Source organism: Ciona intestinalis, unplaced genomic scaffold, assembly GCF_000224145.3.
Source record: "Ciona intestinalis unplaced genomic scaffold, KH HT000166.1, whole genome shotgun sequence".
In the NCBI taxonomy this organism is placed as follows: domain Eukaryota; kingdom Metazoa; phylum Chordata; class Ascidiacea; order Phlebobranchia; family Cionidae; genus Ciona; species Ciona intestinalis.
In genome coordinates this window covers 175,674-200,212 of record NW_004190488.1, presented here as the reverse complement: position 1 = coordinate 200,212, position 24,539 = coordinate 175,674, and the positions used below count along the sequence as shown (strand labels likewise).

Here is a 24,539-nt window from a genome sequence, read left to right as displayed (position 1 = left end):
GTTGTCCATGTGTCATACATAAAAAAAAATAAAAAATCCCAAAAAAATAATCACCCACAAAGTAACATACTTGGTAACTCGTAAGCTGGCACAAAGTGTTAAACCCGTGTGATAACGACTGTCGTTTTCGGGCCATGCGAGGATAAAGCAAGTTACGTTCATTCATTCATACATTACATTCATATATTTTGTCCCCTGCTATCACCCATAATGGTAAAATAATCTTTAGCGTAAAATATTAAGTTTGAGCATAGAGTATTAAAGTCTATTTATGTTTTATGTTGATTTAATACTTTTAATTTAATTAAAAGCAATTTTCATCCATGAAAAAGTAAGTAAGATTTTGTTATGAATAAATTACCATCATAGATTAGTCATTCACATTTTTATTATCTTAACTCTGCGTAATGACGATTTGTCCTAGTTCGTATTCTAACCGCGCAAGCTATAGTTAATAAGTATAGTAGAGTGGGGAAAGATAGGGCATCTTTTCATTCTATACTTTTGTTACCATTTGGTAGAAAACAATGAACATTCAAAGAATTATTAAACCGTATCCTCAAGACTCCCTAGACCGCCGTTAATTGTTAAACACGATCAGGATATTTAAATGTTATGTGCTAAAAGTGTTCCGTCTTCCCCCATCCTACTATATATATTAAGCCGTATATATACGGTTTAATAATTCTTAATGTTGCCAGCTATTTTTAGTCAGTCACTACTATACTCCATTTCTATGAAATATATATATATATTAGTTACGTCCACGTAACTAAACTTGTTTTTTTTCTACAGAGCGGAAGAAATTTCCAACGACGGAGACGGCTTCGTGGCCTCGGGTTCGAGTGAGAGGGTTCGGTTTCTACCGAAGCAAGTTGCAGCTGATGTCCATGAAGACGAGAGTAAGCAGAGCGACGACGAAAGTTCGGCTTACTGTAGGCTTAATGGTCTCCATCAAAACGACCCTTCAGCCGATTACGACGATAAGGACGGTTCGATCCATTTAACGCTTTATTCGCGGAACAATTCAACAATCTGCTGATGCTCGCGATATTTTCTTGTTGTTGTTTATAATTATTCTTTTCGTGTACGAAGGGGCTGCGGGTCCCTGCAAGTTTCATTCTATTTTTCTTCTGTGCATTTCGCCCGTGCTTGTCAACGCCCAACACTGTCATGCGACGTGCGGTGCCGTTGATGTTTTTTCTTTTCCGCTCCAAACTTGAATCAAGTGAATTCAGCTCGCATCGTGCTCGGCGTATCAGGTTGGCTGCCTCCCCGTCAACACTACGGTTTCTTACGTTTTCCTTTTATTTTCTATGTTTTAGTATGACGTGGTTCTGTTTTTTTGCTAATGAGTTCCAATGGTGCGTTTTTAAACTAAGTGATCTATATAACTCGTGCTGAACTTGGGTGGTTTCGTTATCTAGCGTGCCATGCTTTTCCTCAACTTACAGTTGGTCCTACCAATGCTAATGCCTCATTGTAGTTTTACCTCCACCCGCCAAACAACGTATATACATATTATATATAAATCTTATTTTACCCCAAGCAAACTGTCTCGAACGCCGGGAGCTGCACGGTCACGTTGTACATATTCTGAAGGATCGTGTCTTTTCTATGAAGTTGTAAATAAATAAAAATCGATTTTAATGTCCATTATTTGTATTCTCTACTGTCGGAGAAACGTAAAATAGAATAACTTAGTCAAGTACGCGAACATGGCGGCAATACAGAACAATGTACGTAGAATGAGAAGGATTTGGAAACGTAAGACACTTCAGGCGGTATAAGCAATGTGATTGCATATAGTAGGACATATTCGTATGTACATAAAGCACAATAATGGCACGCACAAGCTCGTCTCAGCGAAGCAACGAACTCACTTGCACTTTGTAATGAATTACCACACACAAAAAAATAAATAAACTGACGCACCGTTGAGTTATGTCTTGCAGCTGGTGCAATAATTAGGACTAACGAAAACGAAGCAATTGATTTTCAAAACTACACAGCAACAAAGGCAACAACGCAATTCAGCAGCATAACATAGCTAGTGATACATCGTCTACTTTTAACATTGGTTTCACTTGCACAGCTTTTTTGTTAAATAAGCAGCAGTTCGATGTACCGATTTCCCATAAGTTTTCGGTTATTTTCTACAACAGCTCTATGACTTTCCTCTAGGCTTGGAAATGTTACCAGAGCTTCTCCAGTTGGTCGCAACTTGTCATTGTAAATCAGTTTTATTGATTCAGAATTCAGCTGCGGTAAAAAAATGCGTCAATTCAATGCAGTTATTTAGAACACTACTGTTAGAAGTTCTGTAATACCCAACGCTGCCGGCTTAGCCGAGGAGAGTTTGTTTTTATAAAACTAGTTGTTTAGCTGGTACACCTCAGCACTTACAGGCCACTATTACTGTTTTGGTTGCGCCTGGAGCGTTTTAAATCTATCCGCACCAGCACTTGTATAAACTGTACGAATCGACTTTTACGTCATAATCGTGTTGATTCGTGAGGAAACGACTGCCCTGTCAGCGCAATTACGCTACTCGTTAAAACCATACTTAACGACTAGGCTTACGTTGTATCCTTTGAAAAACGCCATTATATCGGCAACTCCTGCGTTGTAAGGCATGCCCTGCATACGAACTTGTACCCCGTTGCCTGGTACACCTGTTATTGGGTGGTTTGCAGGTATTGGAAGAGATGGTGTTGGGGTTGTCGGTGAGACTGGTGGTGTGGGGAGATATGGGGTGTACGGCAAATACGCTGGCTGAAAATGACAAAGATTTTAGTATACTTTACCTTTGTGACTTTAAAGGCACATTTAAAAGTTTTTACATAAGATACATTACTATATAGTAGGATGGGTAAGATGGGACACCTTTTCAATCTGTGTTCTCGTGCCATTTGGTATAGTAAACAAAGAACATGCAACAATTATAAAACCGTATCCTGACGACTCCCGTAGACCGTTGATTATTGTTTAAAACAAGATCAGGATGTTTGGATATTATAAGCTTAAGGTGTCCTATCTACCCCGCAGTACTATATAATACTGGCTGTATATACGTCCGTAATTAGCATCTCTAAACGGAAATATATGTCTATGGGTGACAAAAACAAAACTTTACGGTTTTACACCTTTAAACTGGACTGGTAACTTCTTATTTAGCTTACTTGCTGATATATAGTTCGTGGGGCAGTGAATAAAGTGTGGGGGTGAATTATTTCGATAGGGTGAGCTGGTTGGATGCCAGATGTCTGTGGCAGTGGCGTCTGCATCAGTAACGTGCCATGTGGAGTTTGTAAAATGAATGGAGCAGAAACTGGAGGGTGGGCTGGAAAGTTAGTAGCAGGCAAAGAGACAGGCGGCGCTGGAACCGGTTCTTGAGATAATATTGCTGCGGAAATAAAAATCGGTTGTTTTATGAATTAAAATAGCACATAACATAACAAAAACAGAATTGGAATTATAGAATAAGTTGTTTAGTTTTTAATTTGTCTGTCTCTTAACTCACCCATTCCAGGCGGGGGTAGCATGCCATTACGGTTGAGCGTTCCACCCATAAGCACCATGTTCATTTCATCACCGGAACATTGAAACACCTCAACGTACCTTTCACCCATGTGCCTTTTGTGGCAACCTCCTTTACTAACGTCCAGGGCAGCTTGGCTGCATTTTTCGACAGACGACAGTTGTATGAACGCGTCACCGGATGGACGACCCTATTATTACATAAGGTAAGATCCATTATTGTTCACGGTGTTTGGAGATTATTTAAATATACTGTGGGTAGGTAGTACTTTGGGGTAAAATGGGATATTGTTAGCACCTAAAACCCATGTTTCCTTATGTTCAATAATTACGGAGGCTCTTTTAGGGTTGTAGACTTACGGTTATATAGTTATATGAAACGGGAAAAAAGAATAAAAACTCGTTCCATCCTACCCTAGCCTACTATATCATACCAAATCTCTTCTGGTAAAACTTCAAATATTTAAATAATCTGTTTAAAACTGACCTGTTGATTTAGTACCATATGAATTCCATGTGGTAGTATTGAGTTTGCCAATTCCCCAAGAAATGATGTGATGTCTTCAACTGTAGCAGAGTATGGCATTCCTCGCAGTCTAAGCAAAGTACACGCTTTATAATTAAGCCCAAATATTAACCAATATTCTAACAGTTAGAAACCGATATTCGAACAGCTAGTTAGGGCATTATACCTTATGCAGTTCCGGATGGCCCCAGCGGGTACTGGTTGTTGCGGTGGGGGTAAAATATGAGGCTGATGACCCAACATATGTGGTCCTCCTGCTACAAATGAAAATGGCATTGCTGATGGCATAGTGGGTATGATTGGGCTCGTCATGTGGCGGCTTAAAACCTGTGGACGTTACATTTTTGGTCAAACGCGAAAAACTGAAGTAGTTTTCACTCGAAAGGGATAAGTTTAAAAAAGAACTTTTAAATAAGCATTTAAATATAAGCTACAAATTTTACATCACCAAGAAATATACTTATACCTATATATAAGTATATTGGTAATATAGGTAAAGGACATGCACCGAGTTAAACCATATTTTTTACAGAGTTTATAGGTTAGGTTGTGGGGATTAAATAAATGTCCAAATTGAAAACTCGCGTTAACTTACTTTCAATTATTAGATCACCAAAGCTGCATTAACTTGAAACAAAACCTTGTTATTGTTAACTAAGCTTTGTTTTTGTTTTATGTTAATTAAACACCAACACTAGCATAAAACACCAAAACACCTTAAGATTATACACCTCTAAAGCATATATACACCGTATTAATCTGGTACAACCCGTTTTAATTCACTTGCCCTTATATTTTCTCTCGGCCTTTTTCACTTTTAACATGTTTTGCGAAAACAAAATCCTTTACCTCTAGACTAGATGGCCGTTACCTAAATGTACGGAACGCAGTTACGAAATGTAGTAATCAAGAAAGTTGCGCAGCGCTGATAAAACTCGCCCCCGGGCGTAAAAGTTTTACGGTCTAACAAGCGTTGAACAATCACGTATTATTCTTAGTGTCCAAGCAAATCTGGACGAACAAAGTCCCTTTAACTGTTTTAATGACATCGGCCAATTACACGTCATAGTCACACAGATTACTGTCAATTTAAGTTACAGCTAAATAAGTTGCCACCTACCTGCTGAACTTCAGCTGCAGTGCTTTTGAATATTTCCACGTATCGCTTGCCTAGCGTTAGTTTATGCTTGTTCAAGGCAGCAACCGCAAACTATATATACAAAAATAAATTCTCGTTTATACTTCAATTCATTACAACCAATATCATACATAGAGGGCTGACAATGCTTTGTAATCGCGATCTGAATTCTTAAACTTCAATCATTTAATTAATACACAATCATACAATCAGCCAGTATACAGCTCACGCTGCAAATGTACTTTGAATAAACAAAAGACATATAATTGACACGACTTTCATACGTGCTTCTTAATTAGAAACGGTGAGGCTACTTTACCTTTTCGCTGGTAAACAAAACAAACGCGTCACCAGTTGGGCGGCCGTCAGCAAATTTAACCAATAAGACACCTTCCTCGCCGTGAGCAACTGGAATTTCGTCTCCGAAAAACTCGACCTTAAAAATATATTTTTTATATAAAAAATGCTTGCATTAATACACTGTACTTTTCGCTTTTTTTCCAAATCCATATTTATTTTTTTTATATTGAACTCACAATATCACGTGGTCCAGCAGTGAACGGGAGTCCGCGCATGCGCACTATTGCCTCGCCCTCTTTGGAGAGAAAGTGGATTGCTTCACATGAAGAACCTACGAAACTTTTGTTTAATCTTTTGCGTTGGATGTCCGTGAGTAACATAACATGGTAGTATAATTAGATCTATAAATTTATTACTGATTTAGTAAACAATGAAACTGCCTTCGGTTATAGTCGGCGAAAAAAACAAAATCGAAAACGATGACGATCAGATAAGCTGTGGTCTTGACATTGACCTTCTAACTCGTGTGGGGAATTCCTTTGTTTCGGTGAACTCAAAATTAAGTTTATTCTAGATAAACATTTTTTCAAAAAATCTTTTTATAATTAAGTTTATAGTAGGGTGGGGGAAGAAAGAACACCTTTTTGTTCTATTTTCTCGTCACATTCGGTAGTAAACAAAGAATATTTAACGAATTGTAAAACCGTATCCTCACGACTCCCACAGACCGTTTTAATTTTTTAAAACACGATAAAGATATTTGAATTTTATGTGCCAAAAGGTGAGGCGTATTTTATTATTCATTTAGTTAGAGATATTATTTAGGATTTCCTCGGTATAAATACTGCTTTTACAAAGCTAAAGCGAGCGATTCTGTATTTATTCTGTAACTGAGATTCGAACCCGAACTCGCATGAAATTTGATGATGAGTTCGCAGACATGACTGTTATTAAAATGCAAACATCCATAAAGAGTCGTTATAATGACTTCTCATACGTTTAGTGGAGACAGTTTAATAAACAAACCTGCAGCCACTTTAAGAAATTCATCTCCAGAAGCTCTGTACACCTAAAAACACAACTCTTGTTACACACAATGTAATTCAGGCCAAAAAAGCGCAATGCGTCCTACCTAAACAGCTAGTTTTGCCTACTACGCCACATACGTGGCTACAATGGAACTCTTAGTGCACACTGTAATGTGAATATCGACAATAGTTCCTAGAACTAAAGCCCATACAGTGCGTGTGACGTGGTGGGGAGATGTTGCATCAATGCGTTTCTATCTGTGTTTCGGAAACGAACAATGAATCACGTTTCCTTGATCGGCATCGCTCGACAGCTATCATCGGGCCCTGATTTAAGCACTATATCACACATTACCATACATAATCTTTTTCGCGCCGTGGAAGAGCGCCGTTAAAGTTCTTTCGTGTCTTTTGCATAAAGCGACGGTGTGTGACATGCAACGTTTAATATGCTGATTAGAAATGTGCACGTTGCGCGTGATGCACTCGTTAGCGTGGATGCGTAACGGGTTCGAAATAATAACAACCTTTTAAATTCTATAGTCTTTCTGGACTATCTTGGAAATACAATATAAAATCGGTAGATTGTGTTTTCATATGACTTTTAAATTTATATCTTTCGAAGTCCTTTTACTGTTGGACCTATATGCCTATATTCATATTTCACCTCAATGTATCTGCTGGCCATATGGTGCTTGTGACGCAACAATGCAAGATCTCTTTGCTGTTCATTCTCGAATCGAACCAGCGCTTCTCCGTTTCGGCGTCCCTGAGGGTTCAACACTAAAGCTGCCCCACCTCTGTTAACCAACCACCAAGAGCCGAATCCACAAAAAGACCATTTCCAAACACCAATGACGTCACCGAACCAAAACCAGTACAGTGGATTGACGTGTCAAGAGACCACCAACACCAACAGTGAAGCACCAACAAAAAAAAACCAAACAATAGTGATTGTGAAAAACAAACAATTAGCACCCCAAAAACAGCGTTGTAGTAATATATAGTGCAATCGTGAGAAAAATAGTAACAATTTAGTTTTTTAGCGTCTGAAACGAGCTAAAATACACAATACGATATTAGTAAGGTGTGGGGGGGGGAGATGGGACACCTTTAGCAAATAATGTCCAAATATCCTGATCGGGTTTTAAACAATTAACAATGGTCTATTGAAGTCGTGAGGATACGGTTTTATAATTCTTTAAATGTTTTTTGTTTCCTACCAAATGGGACGAGAAAATAGAATAAAACGACGTCCCATCTTCCCCCATCCTAGTATATAAATTTCACCAATTTACCCAGTTAAATAAAGTAATGACAGTAGAAAACTAAATATGTTATATTCACCAATGCAGAATGATAGGACAATACCTTGGAATGTTAAGACCTTTGAAAAACCTTGCGACGTCATGATCTGAAGCCTGCCATGGCAATCCTCGTGCACGAACAACCGTGTTATCATTAATAAGCTCAGATGTCATGCTATAATAAGACACATGCTTAAAATCAGTTTACCAGCTATTTCTGATGTAGTAACATTGAAGACATAAACTAATATAATTTATATTTCTAAAATCAGTCAAGTTTGGAAATATTACTAAAATTCATTTAATGGTGTTTTTCAGTGTCATTCGACCAATTTAAACCTATATAGTAGGATGGGGGAAGACGGGACATCTTAGTACATATCAAATTCAAATATCATGATCGTGTTTTAAACATTTATCAACGGTCTATGGAAGTCGTAAAGATACGGTTTTATAATTCTCTGAATATTTTTAGTTTACTAGCGGGACAAGTAAAAGAATGAAAGGGTGTTCCATCTTCCCCCACCATACTATAGAATAAGGTTATATTCTTACCACGGGCCAGTCTCAAGTCGATCTGTTACTCTTTCTGGTTCAGCGAATGTGTGGCCTGTGTGAAATATGCATGTTATGTTATTATGGGGAGAAACGAAGAATTTGATAAGTTAAAAAGACATAGTCCCATCTAGGCAATAAGAGTTACGACAAATTTAGCTTTATATATCCCGGGTCGCTTGACGCGTTTCGCCGTGGGACCTCACACATACAGAATCAATTTAAAAGCTGTCCCATGTTTCGATCAAAATAGGCTGAGTTTTTCGTTTTTTGTCTATTTTTTTTAGGAAAACGACGTGCATATTCTACAAAGCCGAATTTTTTGCATTTTAGGTATTGTAGGCTATATATCCTATAGCTAAACTTGCCATATCTAGGTGATATCAGCAACTGAACTACAGAACTCATACGACGAACATGGTCAACACCAAACGTATCATGCTCCTTTACATTAACCTGTAAGTCTGTTGTGTTGGGGTTGAGAAAAATAGACTTTGTATATAAAGCATGGTGGGGTGGGAGAAAATAGGGCATTTTTTCATTCTAATTTTTCGTTAAATTTGGTAGTAAACTAATACCCGTTAAGGGATTATAAAACCGTATCCTAACGACTCCCATTGACCATTTTTAATTGTTTAAAATACGATCAGGAAATTTGGATATTAAGTGCTAAAGCTGACCTGTCTTTCCTTACCCTGCTGTTCGTGTAAAATTTTAGAAATATTTAGTATCTAAAGTAACTGAAAAAATCGCTTTTATGCGACTGTATACCCAAACAAATTGTATAGCACTGTGGGGTAAGATGGGACACCTTTAGCACATAACATCCAAATATTCTGATCGAGTTTTAAACAGTTAACAACGGACTATGGGAGTTGTGAGGATACGGTATTATAATTCTGTGAATGTTCTTTGTTTACTACCACCCTCCACCGATAGGTCTCAATGCACTTAAATTATAAAGGATACATTTTAACATATCTTCAACAGAGGTATAAGGTTCCACACCACAGTCCATAGCATGCGGATTGAAGTTGGAACGATTTCGACTAAATTCCTTTTTCAGATCAAAGAAGCTGTTTAAAAATACTGAATTAATTTAACGCAATATACAAACCTATAGAATCATTGGATGTGCATTTTCTAAAACAAAGATACAGAATATTTGAAAAATGTTCGACAGGGATCAAAGGTAAATGAAGAGTAAATTCCTAAGCTATTGAATGAATGAATGTAACTTATTTGCCCTCGCGCGGCGGAGAAACAACAGTTGTTATATCCAAGTGCTCTGTTTTATACATCCCGTTGCTGCTTACGAATTACCATATATTTATCAGCGATTTTTTTCATTTTTAAAGTACGACAATTAAATTGTCTTGCCGAAAAACACATGCCTATAATAGTAACAGTGACGAGCCTCGAACCTATATGCTCTGGGCTATTGGCAGGTGGCCAACCACTACTGTGCCATGGCGCCAGTTCGGTTTCCCGATTGCTTTAACAAAAACGCGTCTATTTCTTTTTACTGGGATAACTTTTTCAAATGGTCGCGAGACAGCAGGGGTTAAGCACTGAGATAAGAGCTACTTGATTTTACCTATAGCAGAAATCCGGTAGTTGAGTATTGTTGCGTATTGATCCTGGCATCAGGACTTGTCTGATATGTGCTTGACCATCAGTGCAAAGAGTAAAGCTGCATGTTCGGCCTTTCTCGTTTAGTTCGTTCCGTACGGCGTGTTCGAACTAAAAAAACATTCATACATTAAAGGTATAATTAATTAATGTGGTTTAAAAGACATAAAGTAAACTTTTAATAGACACTTGACAACAATTAAATGAAAAACGTTTATTTATTTCCGCGTAGTTGTTCAACAATAGTCGTTATAACACAGGTGCCTCATTCTATACACCTCGTACCCACTTACGAGATACTGTGTAGCGACTTTGTACGTGAATGTTATATTTAAGGTTTCTATGTATGGCTAATGATTTAGACAACCCATTATGACCACTGGGTTGAAGCAATGACCATTAGGCCAAAACTGGCTGCAGCATCCGAGTACCAAATCGGGTATACACCAAAACTAGCGCCTGCTGACCACCAAGCCCCAATATTGAACCAATAGTAATTGTAAATTGATACAGTTACAAACGAAACGCACTTATATATACTTTAATTGGGATAAGATGGTACATATGTTTTTGTTGTTTTTTTGTTCCGTTTAGTTTAGTAAACAAAGAATATTTACGAAATTTTATAACCGTAGCTCCGTGACTTTAAAAGAGCGTTGTTATAATTGTTCAAAACACGATCAAGAAATATGTGATTTAGGTGTTAGTGGTATCCTATCTGACCCCACTAATATAGTAGCCTGGGGGGAGATGGGACACCTTTAGCACATAATAACAAAATATTCTGATAGTGTTTTAAACAATTAATAATGGTCTATAGGAGTCTTAAGGATATTTTTTAATAATTTTTTGAATGTTTTTTGGTTATTGCCACTTTTAGTTATTAGGACGAAAAAAATAGAATAAAAAGGTGTCCTGTCCTATCTTCCACCACCCGAATATTTATAAGGTATCAGACAAATAAAACACCTGTTGTATGGCATCTTCAAACATCGGAGCCTTAGCAATAACTTCTTCGTCTATTCCAGCAACTTCTTTCCATTTATTTTTCATTTCTTCTTCGCTTTTGACGCAAATGTAATGAATGTCGCCCGTCTAATTAAAACAAATAAAAAGGTTTTTATTATGGTATAAAGTTGGGCGGAAAAGGAAAAGATACGTTATCAACTAAATCTCATATTTCCTGGTCGTGATATGAACGGTTATAGGAAAGTTTATCTAGAGTTGCGTGGGGCCACAATTATATAGTAGGGGGGAGAAAGATGGGACACCTTTTTTTCTATTTTCTCATTCCATTCGGTAGGAAACAAAGAAAATTCAATGAATTATAAAACCGTATTCTCAGGAAGACGATGATATAGACCGTTGTTAATTGTTGAAAATCGATCAGGATATTTATATATTATGTGCTAAAGGTGTCCCATCTTCTCCCACTCTACTATATCTTTAAACAGAAATGTCCTTTATCTTTTGCGCTTTCACATATTATGATGCTGTTTAAAAACGCGGTGTATTAACTTTTTTTTAATTTCCGTCAAATGAAAAAAGTTTCGACCATTAAAAAATATAAATTTAATATTGCTTTTGACTTTTATCAAAATTATAGAAAACGTGTCAAGTTATGAGCGGTTCTGGTACAGGCAACCACAAAAACTAAAAGCCACGCGTGGTAGTCGAAAGACAAACAAAGATTCGAAGCTCGCCGCTGCTGCTTTCGCAGCGGTCGACGTGTGTAACCATGGTCAAGAGACAAATAGAAAAATATTTTTATTATAGATTACTCAAATTAGAAATCACATGTTTAAACGAAATATATACCTAATTTATTATTACACTTGTAAATTATTTCGCAAGCATGGGTGTCAGGTGTTTGAAACTCCCTACGTAGCGGCGCGTTAAAACACACCCGTGTTATAAACTGTCCCGCTTTGCGAAGGTAAATAGATATGACACGCGTATACATAATTAGTAAACCCAATTAAACTCAAACAATTCTCATTTATTTAAATCGTGTTGAATATTCTGTTTATACAAAACTATCACGTTACTTACTTGGTTTTGTTGCAGATCCAGGAGTTGCCATGCTATAACAATTAAATCACTTTCGTCGCTTCCGAGAAGTTCCGGAGAATTATCACCGTTCGTTCCGCAATAGAACAAGACCAAAAAATCACAGTAATGACCGCCAGTTTGGTCGGCACTTCTTGTAATCATTTTATATTATCTATGTCTAATTTTGACAACTGTATAATATCCTATAAGGTATTACAAAGTTAGACTCTCCACGTCGCGAACTGGCGTGAGCCACACGGGCTGCCTGTACATACTGGTTCTTTTATGTAATAACAACTTATACAAACTATACGTGTAACGGCAATTGTTTCATTTGCGAAGTCTGCCGTTTACACAACCGGTTGTTCATGACGATCTGCGTTATACCGACTCCTCTTCACAGCACTCATAGCCACTCCAGCGTCCACTATATTCAGCATATACATACTGGTAGCAATACTTACTAATGTAAAGCAATCAACGCACAATGCTTCGAACCAAGTAAATTTCGCGTTTTGCCTAGCGCTTGTAATCAGGCGACTTCACACTTTTCGCCTCCCGCCGGAATAATCAAGCCCTGCCAGTTTAGTTGACCGTGACTTCTGAATGCATTGCAGTAATCGTAGTAATAATCCACCACAAGCTGGACTGGTGGCGTCATTGTAGCACAGCAGTTATTGTTAGTACATGCTATTAATAACAACAGCTGGGTTTTCACACGCGCAATGCACCAGGTGTACCCAACACGCCAAACAATTAAAACAACACTTTGGTTTGTTTTTTATTATTATAAAGCGAACATATGAACATTATAAGATAAAGTATATATTTAGGAATTTCTTCTTTAAAAGCTGTTGAAATACACACCGTTACGTTTGGATGATTATCAAGTTCTTGTGCTGACGTATTCATCTTACAAAGTGAATGAATGTAACTTACTTAAACCGCGTGGCCGGAAAACGACAGTCGTTATAACACGGGTGTTAATACACCTTGTGCCAGCTTGCGAGTTACGATATATGTTACTTTGTAAGTGATTACTTTTTTATTTTATTTTTTTAAATATCGCTGATAATTTGGACAACACATTAGTGACCACTGGGTTGGAGGTGCTACCTGCAAAAAGGCCTTGTATAGGAATGCATGTAATATGTCTGCTTTCATGCAATTTTGGAAAATACGCACCTGGGTTCAATCAAGACATTTAAACGCTTTGTGAGTAACGTGGACGAATTTCTGGCGTGTGAACTATTACACGAAACACAGACAGTTAGTTATTCTGGTAAGTATATTGTTTGTTCAGACATGTTTGACTTATGTATTATGTACAAAGTAGATACGCCACGGAGGCTTGCTGTTTATTTCGGCAACGTTTTTAAATAGGACACTATATGGTCTCTTTTATATTTATATATGCTATTTCACCACCAATAACGGCAAAGGAAAGATGAAATGCACCGTCGTTGCCGGCCAGTACAGTCCTGAACGATTTTCCACTAGTTTCAATGTGACCTAATTTTTTTTTCTTAATTGTCATCACCCACGAATACTCGTTTACCCTGCGTATGAAATTTCTGTCTTGATTATACTTTTTGTTTAATTACCCTATAATTTAATATAATAAGACATTAATTACGTTTCATCTTACTTTCAAAGACTGCATTGTGTCATGTACTCAATATATAGCAGTCTATAACAGCAGGCTCAGTGTACTAGTACTTCTTCGTTTAGTACTTGGGTCATAACCAACAAATTGAACAAAACATACTATTTGTATATACAGTGCAATTTTACATATACAGATTTTATATTATAATCACAATTCATAACACAACCAACATAAATTGCCAATCTCAACAAAAATGAACAAGTGAAAATGATTTATTTTGTATCATGGTGACTCCAAACATTCATTTGTTGACTTTGACTCCAAATTTGTTGCCAATATTTTTTGTGAGTTTTTAATGCCATCTGTAAAATGCAACAAATCAAATCATAATGAATGATGTGTACAAGCGCTGTTTAGGAATTTCATTACTATTTGTGTATTAAGACTTGAAGTGCAAATATTAACTCCATCAGACAGCAACAAATTTGTAGTCTATCATATTTGTAACCATACATGATAAAACTACCCTAATTTCCAGATCTCCTGGCATACATCAGCATAAGACTTCACCCATTTAGAAAAGAACTCCAAACATGTGATATTTTTAACACATGTAAAATTTTCTCATTAGGTAGCCTATATTTTTAAACTCTGATTAGGTAGCCTATTTTTTTTAAAAAATATTTTGAACACTAAGTACCTGAGCTATCTCAACCTTTCTTTCCCAACTTTTAACAACTTTTTGAAGTTCGGTCAAATTTGCCTTTTTCTCCACATAATCTTGCACGTCAGGAACTCTGAAATCGGCAAGACGTTGACGAAGAGTGTTGTTTTTCTTCTCAGCAACTAATCTCTCCTATTAAAAGAATGTTAATATGCTTACTACATAATATAATTTTTATTTATCTCTTCAATATATATAATTTCAATATAACGATATCAAAGAATATGCTATTTCAATAACAAAAAAAAGGGATGAACAGAAAAACAAAACAGTTGCTAAATAATGCATGCCATGAATACAAAGTGATGGAAAAGTGTCAATAAAAGAGCATAGCTGTTGCACCCAACTATTAAAAAATAGAATTTCAAATTATGTACCAAACATTTTCACATAAGTGTAGGATTCTATATTATTATTTAATGTATTTCAGTACACTTTGATTCAAAAAATTATCTAAACTATGTATATACTGTATAGGTTCATGTGTTATTATAACTAAATATATTTGAATCTAAATGCTGCAAAAATTATAGACAGACATGTGTATCGCTGACAAGACACTTAATTGTATTTGGTACAACCAAGTAGTCACTAATGGGTCCTTTAAATTGTGTGAGAGATAAAATACAATCACCCACAATGGCCCACACACACATAAATGAGGTATTTTGAGACACATCATATAGTATGCAATCGTACATCAGTGATTTAAAGTTTGCCAGCACCACAGTGTAAATAAATAATAAAGATATAGTACTGTGGGGTAAGATAAAATATCTTAAGAACTTAATATACACCTGATCATGTTTTAAACAATTAACATTGGCTGTTCTTTGTTTACTACCAAAGAGAATGAAAAAATGAATAAGAAGGTGTCCCACCTTACCCCACCCAACTACATATATACCTCCTCGACAACATGTGATTCAGCTCCAAACCTTAACAGCATTTCTTCTCGGGAAATGATTTCTGTTTGTAACCGCTCAGCTTCAGCAGTCAAGGAGTGAAGCTTTTTCTGTGAACAAACATTTTGATTATCTGGTACTCTGTGCGTACTTTCATATTAAATTACTATATCTACACGTATTTATATTTTACACATTAGAAATATTTTACAAAACATAAAATAACTTCTATTTGATGTAGGTGAAATACTATGCTAAGGCATGCCACGGGACTTAGGGTATAGGACACAGTTGCCCCATTACCTGATCAATTAATTAGTAAATGTACATTTATTCAACCAATGCTTCATATGCAATGCACAGAGACTAGGTTGGGAACATTTTCACAACATGGCGCCAATGGCAGATAAATGATTTTGTCAATATCATCTATGTTAGTTTTTATGCCAAAAGATTAGTTCTTAGGCATGGAATATATATTATGCCTATTAGCAACAGCAACAAAAAAAAACACCTCACACAAACCTTGTAAAGATTTAAAACTTGCAAAGTATTTCCAGCCATCAGTTTTAATCTAAGAAGTTCTTGATTTTTTTCATCAATTTTTTCTAAATATTGTTGATTCTCAATTTTAAGTTGGTTGAAATCAACTTCATGAAGAACTTCTCCCATTTCTTCTTTCTAGAACATTGGAAACGCAGATGTATGATAAGTGAGATTTTTTATTAAAAATTGTCTTCTATATTTGTGAAAAATGGTCAAAAACAAGTCATTTTTCCATTGCTTGAAATAATACTTAGATTAACATTGCATCAGGCGTTTTTTTAATCATCTATTCTCATAAGAGTATATTATCATTTATAAAGATAAGATTGTAAATGCAAATATGTTTTTAACTGTAAGCAAGTTTTAACAGGTGTTGTTTTGTTGCTATATCCTGTTTTTTCATTTAAAATACTTTTAAATCTTCGCTAATTGAAGAGAAATAAAGTTATTATTATTATATTATTGCATTAGCTTTTGTTTGATGTTACCTGCTTTAGTTGAAGCTGTAACTTCTTTTTCTGAACTTTCAGGGTTGAGTTTTTCAATCTTAACTTTTCGATCAGGGTATCCTATGTTAAAGATTGTGACATACATAATTCAAACAGATACAGAAAATAAATAAATCAACCAAGTATTTCTATGAATAAATAATGCATAATCAGTTCTTATTCTTTGGCCTTTTAATGCTCATCATTGTACCTTGACTTCCCATCTATTTTAATTATTACTTATTATTTGTTATGTGTTACCATAACCAAACAGACAAAATAGAAGTTGCACTACGTTTTTTAAAAAACAGAAAGAAACAGAAAATGAATTCTAAATTAATAAACCCACCCTCCATTTAAGTTTATCTTCAAAATAACGAACGACTTTTTCAGCGACAACTTTTCCTGTTCGAGCATTAATTGAACCTTTACAAATATCTCGATCAAACTCATAAGTTGCTTTCTTTATCTCAGTAATTCGGAGTTCTGCTTCTTCCAAGCCAGCCTGGACAATGTATGCGTTGTAATATACTATATACCATGTATTTAACCTGCCCTCAGCACCATTGTTAGTCTGCATGCCCCATAACCATTCAGGTTCAAAGTCCGATGCTGCTACTATAATGACGATGTTTTCTTTGCTAATACACTTAATACACAAACCCAGTTTCTCTAATCAGTTGTCCAAACTGTTGGTCATGCAGAAAAATCAGGCACACTCACATACTAAAACACATTTGTTTGCTAGCAGTGAAATTAAAAAAAACATTTTATAGTCAGTATTACGTAATGTCACGCTTGAGAAATATGAGCCAAGAAATGTCTCAAGTGCTGTCAAAATAAAAATTGACAACACAAAAGCAGCTGTTAAATTAAACACAACCAAAATAATCTGATTACAAAATTCCAGGAAGGAATTTTAATTCACAAAACATACCAAAACAAGTTTCATTCTAAGACACTAAAACATTAAGCTACGTCAAAGTTTTTTTGGAAATAAATGAATATTACCCTGTAATTGTCAAGAATTCTCTCAGATTCGTCTTTTAGTTTGTCAATTTCATCTCGTAGTTCTTCTAACTCACGTTGAGCAATGTCACACTTCTGTTCAGCTGTCAAGCGAAGCAGTTTATCAACGGCACTGCCTTTGGATCTGGAGCGTTTACGCCCTCTGTTGTGTATCTGAGGTTACAATGCTACAGGTTATCTATAGAATTTCCACTTAACTTTATACTTTTAACTATTTATTACATTTAGAACAAAGAGATTTATATTTGTAACAACTAACAAAAATCCATGATAAAACTGATTTAATATAGTTGAATCTATATCAAAACATTTGTAACTTAAATTTAATGCTATAACATACTGGTAAAATTTTTAATTAAAGTGTGTTTTACCAATACCATCAAACTTAGGTGTGTAAAACACGAAATATCGGGTCAGTTTAAATAGAAACATGACAGCCGATATGTATGATTAAATTTTCATTTTTAATGTTTCGGTTTAAAAATGAAAATTTAGTCACCGGAGATGGCTTTAGTTTATAAACCGAAGCTGATAAACTTTTGAGATGAAAATCAAAACATATTATTACGCAAATATTTTAAAGGTTCTTTAAAAACTTAATCCCGACCTCTTGGACATGCACCACAGGTGTGTGGATGTTCGGTTGAAAAGAATTTGTTTCTTTTGGTTCAACTCGACGAAAAAACTTCTCAAACATTTCGGTCTCACTTCGGATGACTTCATTACCATGTCTGAAATATAAAATACGAAATAACCGTTACCGCCGGTAACTATTGGTTACTGCGTTTTTTTAGTTGGACGACTAAAATTTAGTCGGTGTTTTTCACATTTAATCGGCCGTCTAAGTACATTTCTGGTCACAGAAGTTAGTCGGTCAAAATCGGCCGACTAAAATTTTAGTCAAGCGAATAAATAAGCAAAATCAAATTTAGGCGGCGACTAGTTTAGTCGGTAGCCGAGTATGCCATCCCTGTACACCTATTCTAGGCGCCTATGATTAGAATCATCATCTAGGTGTAATATTTTGCCGTGTGTCATTGGACAAGATATTTAAGCATTAAACCATCAATTTGGCACTTACACAATATAAAACAAACAACGTGTAGTACAGTTATTTCACATTAACACCTACATTGTATCTTCAACTATTTGAAACAGTTGTTCATCCGTTAAATCTGCTAGTGGGTCGTCATGTTGGTCTGTGCCGGTTGTTACAGACAAAATACTGTCAGAATCTGCCATCTTGGATTCAGCAGAAAGCAGAAATACTTGTAACGCTACACAAATATAACCAACAACATTAAATATATTACGTTTTATTTCATATTAATTGCTGGAAAATCTAAAATTTGAGTAACTTTGTTTCCATGGATACTTCAACATAGAAGTGATATTTTGCAGTTACGCTAAAGGGGAGTTAATAGTGCAGTGACTTGAGCGATCTTAGTGAGCGTTCTCGTGGTTTGAGGTGGTAACAAATACTAATAGACAGTACTGCATGTTTTTTTTACTATAAGTTAGTGCAAACTTATTATACGTTAAGTATACCACAGCCTACTATATCCCTGGTAAGCCGTCCTAATCTGCCACGAACAGTACGAATATACGTCAATAGCCATACCTCGTCGAGACCATAGAGAGCACTATGTTCGAGACACTGTGGTTATTGCGTAGACGTAGAGCATGACGTGCTAGCTTATCCAATAAAGCTCTTAACACTCAAGCAAGTTGGCAAGCTTTCCAAGAGACAGTCAGGATACGGCTTTGGCATGTATGTATGCAGGATAAACGAACTTGGTTTACCGTTCTACGCAATGCACAAACGTACACCACTGTCACGCAACTATAACTACGAGTTTAAACAAATGGACCTAAAAATAGGACGAGAAAATGGAATAAACAGATGTCCCATCTTCCCCCACTCTACTATACATAAATGTGGATAACGCCGATTCGAGAACGAGAATATACTTTCACGCGTTCAATTTATTGTGATGTATAGTAGGGTCAGGGTGTGGGAAGATAGGCACCTTTTTATTTCTTCGTCCCACTTGATAGGAATAAACAAAGAATATTAAAAATAATATAAAACATTATTCTTACTACTTCCACGAACCGTTGTTAATTGTTTAAAACACAATCACGATGTTATTTTTAAAAGGTGTCCAATCTCCCCCCCCCCACTAATATATATGTATGGAGTGGGATAAGATGGAAGAGGTTTCCACTGGAAATTTCCTATAGGAGTTATACTTTTCAATAATAACTTTCGCCTTTTTAGACAAAGATTGCATGGCCATAAATTAAACAACGCTCGTTTTCGGTGAAAATTCATGTTTTTTTTCGTATAACGTGAGATAAAACACATAAAACAAAAATATGTCTCTGAAGCAAACGTATCAATATTTAAAGTGAACAAAGTATGCTCTTCATTAAAGGCAGTACAAGAATAAATAAAACGCGCACTTCAATTTCTAGCAAATAATAACAGCGGCAGGAAACTGTGTGAAGCAGTCCACTGTTGATAATGACAGTTGCAGCCCTGATTTATTTTTAAACACGCCAGAGCGTAAGGACGCATGGGCCTTAAACGCTCTGGTGACCCACATGAATGCATTCTGTCGCATGCAGGTCCATTAATACAATGAAAGGTAGCGTACACATCACATAAGAATAAATTCAACAATGTAAAAGAAACAAATACGAACTAAACAACATTAGGAACTTAGCGGCTTTTGAATTCAGTTGGCACTAACCAGAGAAGCAAAGGAGAGGGTAATTTGACTAATTAACAAGTCCAGCAATGACCAATGAAAGGATAGCATCGTCACAGTGGTAAGAAAAGTTGACAGCAAAAAGATGTAATGTCCACGAAGGCTCACGCGCTGCATATTGTCATATAGCTTTTTGCATACTTCAGTGCGGCATTTACAGTTTGGCGTCCAGCATTTCAAGGAAAAGCTTATGCAAAACAACCTTTCCAGATTGCCTGACAGTGTTGAAGAAATGTACAGCTTTAACGGCGGCCAACCGCAGCAGAGGAAGTGTCAGCAGCAACTGACCACACCTCTGGAAGGCAAATGTTGTAGCCGTATTCGACGGGGTTGACTGTACAGTGTCCGACAACGTTTGCAGCAAGGTGTCTTGCAACTGTCGAAGGGTCTGGTGGTTTTCCACATGAAGAGAGTCTAAAGGGAATAGACGATATGTAAGCCAACGCGTTTAGCGCAGATGTATTTACTGAGCCTTGTAGCATAAGACAAAACACAACATATATAAAAACACATGTTTACAGTATAAACCCAACAGCATAACTAAAGTAACAAAACTGTTACTAAACCCCGTTTGAGTAAAAATGAATAATAGCGTATGTATGCAATGCAAACGAGAGAACAAACAAAAAAGTAACGTCTGGCAGACGAAAAAAGAAACTTGTTCTAAATTTGGTATTACGTCAGCAGGACCCTTCGAACTCGAATGACGTCACATCGTTACCTAGCAACTGCCGTGATGTGGTTTTATCGGAAATGGAATTATAGAGTAATCAAAGTAATCTAATTTTGTTGGATATGTTCGGCAGATTCTATCACATTTAGACGTCACTTGTAATTATGTAAGACGTGTCACAAATTCCTGCGTACGTTCACATGCCTTAACGCGTTCCCAACTAAACGAATTTTTAAACTTTTTATCGTTATAATAGTTTTACATACCAGAATTGACAAGAGCAATTGCCTTCATCAAAACGAATTCCTCCTTTTTAAAGTTGAGTTGCTTCAATCGCCGTTGTAATTGATTAAGATAGTGATATAACTCCACCATTCCGACTTCGGCACAATTTTCAGCGTCCAAAATAAAATCTTCGGCAATAACAAGGTCCCCGTCTCGTGAAAGAGACCTGTAAGATAATTTTATAATGAATTTTGCTATCATATTTACCAGATTATTAGATAGTTCTTTAATTCAATACAGATATGTATTTTTTTATAGTTTAATATTTTTTTTAAAATTTTATACAGTAGGGTGGGGAAATATGGAATACCTTTTCATTCTGTATTTTCTTGTCCCATTTGGTAGTAAACAAAGAACAATCAAAAAACTATCCTCGCGACTTTCATACACCGTTGTTAATTGTTTAAAACACGATCAGCATATTTGGATATTATGTGCTAAAGGTGTCTCGTCTTCCCCCACCCTACTATAGTTTATTAAAATCATGCGATTCACTTACAATTGAGCTTTTGCATATAATGCGCGAAAAAAACGGTGATAAAGTTATTTTGATGTGGGTGAGGTCCCATCGCTTGGATGCCCTAAACTAAGAAAAGAAAGTAAAATTACCTGAAAACTATTCCAAGTACTAAAACTTCCATCCAAGCTGATTGCAAGAGCGCCATTTGGTCAGCCAAAGACAAGACTGTAAATCCTACAACAGGTGTAAAAGATTTTAATTTATAAAAAAATATATATCTGACAATTTTAGAATAACTTTTATAACTTTCAAAATTCGGGAATAACTTTAAAATATTTTCTTTTCAAAAGGTTTTGATTTATATGTCTGGTAACAAAAACGTCTGAAAAACGATTAAATTACAAGCACAACAAAATTTTTGGGAAAAATTCTCACCCGGAATATGTTTTGCCCATCCTATAATAACAACCAATTCACGATCGGCAAGGTCGCAAAGCGCAGTTAGAATTGAAATTTCGGATCTTGTGGCAGAATGGTCGTGGGGTGCAAACAGTTTATCCGGTTCAGCCATGAGGAGATGGGATAAAATCTTGTTCGCTGCGTTTAAAAGTAAGTTTTAAAACATTACCGCGTCGCTACAGTTTGCACAACCAAGACTGCGGTATAAAACAACGACGAAGCAAATATAAAAAGCGAACTACGTATATGCGCACGGTCATGATTTATATTTGTTCATGGGAACGGCTGTGTCATTGTATAAAAAGACTGGTTCGAGAGGAAATTTTTCCACAAAATTTTCACTTACGTGAAAGTACATTTGGAGCAGGTTCGGCGGCAGCAGGCACCGCAACCAGGTAAGGCATTTCGTTGGCATCTATCTTTCGTTTGTACTTCTGCCGTCCACCTCGAACGCGATCTAATCGCACACCTAAAAAAATAAGCAAAAATATCAATATGCGTTTCATAACGAATTACGGTTTTACTCTTGTTACGCAAGTGTGGGGTAAGATGGGATACCGCTGGCACTCAAATATCCTCTTTTCTGGTCACGTTTTATAAACAATTAAAAACGCTATCATTTTGGAGAATTGGGGTTACGACTATATTATTCTGTAAATCTGTTTTGTGTATAATGCCAAATTGGACGAGAACATAACATTAGAAGAATGTACGAGAATATGTAAAATGTTCCATTTTACCCCACAAGCCACCATACTGTGCTGCATACATTTATTTTCTAATTTAAAAAGAACATACAAATAAAACTAATGGGAAATTAGGCTGCTATATAATTAAATAGAGCTCTTACCTTCTCTGAGCATTCCAACTCTCAAGCATTTAGAAAACCGACAAGATTGGCAAGACTTTCTTCGGCGTTTAGTGATTTCGCAATCGTTGGCAGCAGGACAAGTGTAATCAATGCTCCCTTTAAATATGGTTACATTGGTTACCAGTTATTTTCAAGGTAATGAACGACATAAAATTCGTATTTCCATTTGTTTTGTTTGTTTTCTATACAGTTTTTTTTCTATGCAAAGTAAAAATAGGCATTTAAAAAAATAGTTCTCAAAATACCTTGAATGGTTCGCTTGAAAAATGCTTTGCAAGCCTCGCATGAAGCAACGCCGTAGTGGTATCCTGAAGCTATATCCCCGCATACAAGGCAGAGTCGTTTGGGTGGAGTACTACTGCTAGACAACGGTGCGGGGGTCCCGGTACTTTCGCTTGTGGTTGGAGATTTGAGCACGAGTGAAGTGGGCGGTACGAGGGCGAGGACGCTATCAGCGTCGCAGGAATCAATCCCGCTCTTGTATTCAGACAGACTCGGTGGCATTAAACCGGCTAAACCCTCGCCGCTACACGACTCTGATGACGTCATACAACTGCTGAAATCCTCGAAAACATCTTCTTCGCCGGACGAAGTCGCTCGGTTGTTGTTAAAATTACTGTTGAAATGCGACGATATGTCTCCAGGTGACGGCATGGACGGAAACAACGCAGGGAAACCGAAGTGGACCATTGTTGGGGGGCTGTATGTACCACCGTCTGAACACAAACTCTCAGGGCTACTGCTGAGCGACGAGTTAAAGCTGCTGTTAAAGTTGACGCTGCTTTCGAGCGGACTGCAAGGCTCTTGCTTAATGAACAGCATCGATGATAAGGTGTCATCGCTGTTTAATAAACTACACATGGCGTCTGTACGCAGTTGCTACCTATATATGGAACTGCAATACAAGTCGATACAATTTTGATTTTCGTAACATAGGTTTGAACATTAGTCTGGGCACGATTCGAAGATTGGATACTTAATCCTAAAACTCGATCGATAAAGGAGCAGCTTTGGCATAAGAGGGCATTTGGTTATAGGAAAATAATCAACGCGTATAATATTTAAGTCAAATAAATCCGCGCCAGGCCAAAGTAACTTTTTAGGATTATGATTAAATTTGCCACAAGCCGCAAAGTAGCGCTAGGTGCACGCTAATTCTCTGTAATAATCTCAACAGTGGTGATTACGAGCAGTTAAGCAAACAAAACTTGTTTGACGTAGAGTGGGGATAACGGTCGAGCAGTCGTCGAACCCATGGGAGAGAGCTATGATGGAATGCTGACGTCATACGTACGCTCTCGTTCACCTAGGCTAAACTTTTCCGCTCGCAAGCCCCACTGGAGATAATGCAACGAATCATTACCTGCAAGTTACCTGTCACTGATTCTCTGTCTTTCTTATTATTGTCTACAAAATTAGTAATAAAAATAAAGTTTTTTTTAAAAAAATGTGTAAACCTGTCTAAAATGACGAACTGTAGTACGACTAAATTTGAATAGTTAAAAGTATTTTTTTTTATTTTATATAAAAATCTCGCTCTTAATTTCACCTGTGTGGCTACGGCGAAATAATCGCTATAATAATAATTACCGCTTTACCGCTAACTGTTCACTACACGACTGCTCCATACGCGAATCA

At 36.5% G+C, this 24,539-nt stretch overlaps 4 protein-coding genes across 4 annotated transcripts in view; 1 reads left to right on the top strand and 3 right to left on the bottom strand.

Annotated features, from left to right (window-relative positions):
- LOC778651 (insulin receptor) overlaps positions 1-1,654 on the top strand; it is a 22,280-nt gene extending 20,626 nt beyond the window's left edge. Inside the window, exon 28 of the mRNA XM_002125714.5 lies at positions 796-1,654. Within this exon, the coding sequence (XP_002125750.3) occupies positions 796-1,042 (247 nt within the window). The 3' untranslated portion in view covers positions 1,043-1,654. The remainder of the gene's footprint in view (positions 1-795) is intronic.
- LOC100181195 (epithelial splicing regulatory protein 1) lies at positions 1,631-12,216 on the bottom strand. Its single transcript, XM_026839180.1, has 18 exons — positions 12,079-12,216; positions 10,996-11,121; positions 9,992-10,137; positions 9,364-9,470; positions 8,763-8,858; positions 8,395-8,449; positions 7,904-8,014; positions 7,200-7,332; positions 6,531-6,573; positions 5,741-5,835; positions 5,524-5,640; positions 5,187-5,276; positions 4,233-4,393; positions 4,028-4,136; positions 3,524-3,731; positions 3,183-3,406; positions 2,584-2,775; positions 1,631-2,262 (listed from the first exon to the last, which is right to left on the bottom strand). Exons 2-18 carry the CDS (start codon positions 11,077-11,079, stop codon positions 2,104-2,106), a joined length of 2,130 nt encoding a protein of 709 aa, XP_026694981.1. The 5' UTR covers positions 11,080-11,121; positions 12,079-12,216; the 3' UTR covers positions 1,631-2,103.
- Positions 12,217-13,856: 1,640 nt separating this feature from the next.
- LOC100187492 (coiled-coil domain-containing protein 113-like) lies at positions 13,857-18,703 on the bottom strand. The gene is made up of 9 exons (XM_002125170.4): positions 18,512-18,703; positions 17,987-18,110; positions 17,362-17,532; positions 16,700-16,855; positions 16,351-16,431; positions 15,842-15,997; positions 15,319-15,426; positions 14,388-14,543; positions 13,857-14,049 (listed from the first exon to the last, which is right to left on the bottom strand). Exons 1-9 carry the CDS (start codon positions 18,619-18,621, stop codon positions 13,960-13,962), a joined length of 1,152 nt encoding a protein of 383 aa, XP_002125206.1. The 5' UTR covers positions 18,622-18,703; the 3' UTR covers positions 13,857-13,959.
- A 993-nt stretch (positions 18,704-19,696) lies between these two features.
- On the bottom strand, positions 19,697-23,795 carry err (nuclear receptor). Its single transcript, NM_001078232.1, is given in 7 exon segments — positions 19,697-20,567; positions 21,093-21,277; positions 21,721-21,805; positions 22,007-22,168; positions 22,377-22,499; positions 22,881-22,997; positions 23,147-23,795. Coding segments are annotated over 7 exon segments (1,548 nt in total). The 5' UTR covers positions 23,763-23,795; the 3' UTR covers positions 19,697-20,307.
- Between the last annotated feature and the right edge of the window lie 744 nt (positions 23,796-24,539).

Coding starts and splice junctions, on each gene's coding strand:
- LOC100181195 (XM_026839180.1), bottom strand. CDS start 11,079: ATGAAAAATAAATGGAAAGAAGTTGCTGGAATAGACGAAGAAGTTATT. Junction 4,137..4,232: donor GCCATCCGGAACTGCATAAG/GTATAATGCCCT, acceptor TACTTTGCTTAG/ACTGCGAGGAATGCCATACT. Junction 2,263..2,583: donor CGTTTTTCAAAGGATACAAC/GTAAGCCTAGTC, acceptor TTTTTACCGCAG/CTGAATTCTGAATCAATAAA.
- LOC100187492 (XM_002125170.4), bottom strand. CDS start 18,621: ATGGCAGATTCTGACAGTATTTTGTCTGTAACAACCGGCACAGACCAA. Junction 17,533..17,986: donor CTGTGGTGCATGTCCAAGAG/GTCGGGATTAAG, acceptor TTGTAACCTCAG/ATACACAACAGAGGGCGTAA. Junction 14,050..14,387: donor GAAAGGTTGAGATAGCTCAG/GTACTTAGTGTT, acceptor TGCATTTTACAG/ATGGCATTAAAAACTCACAA.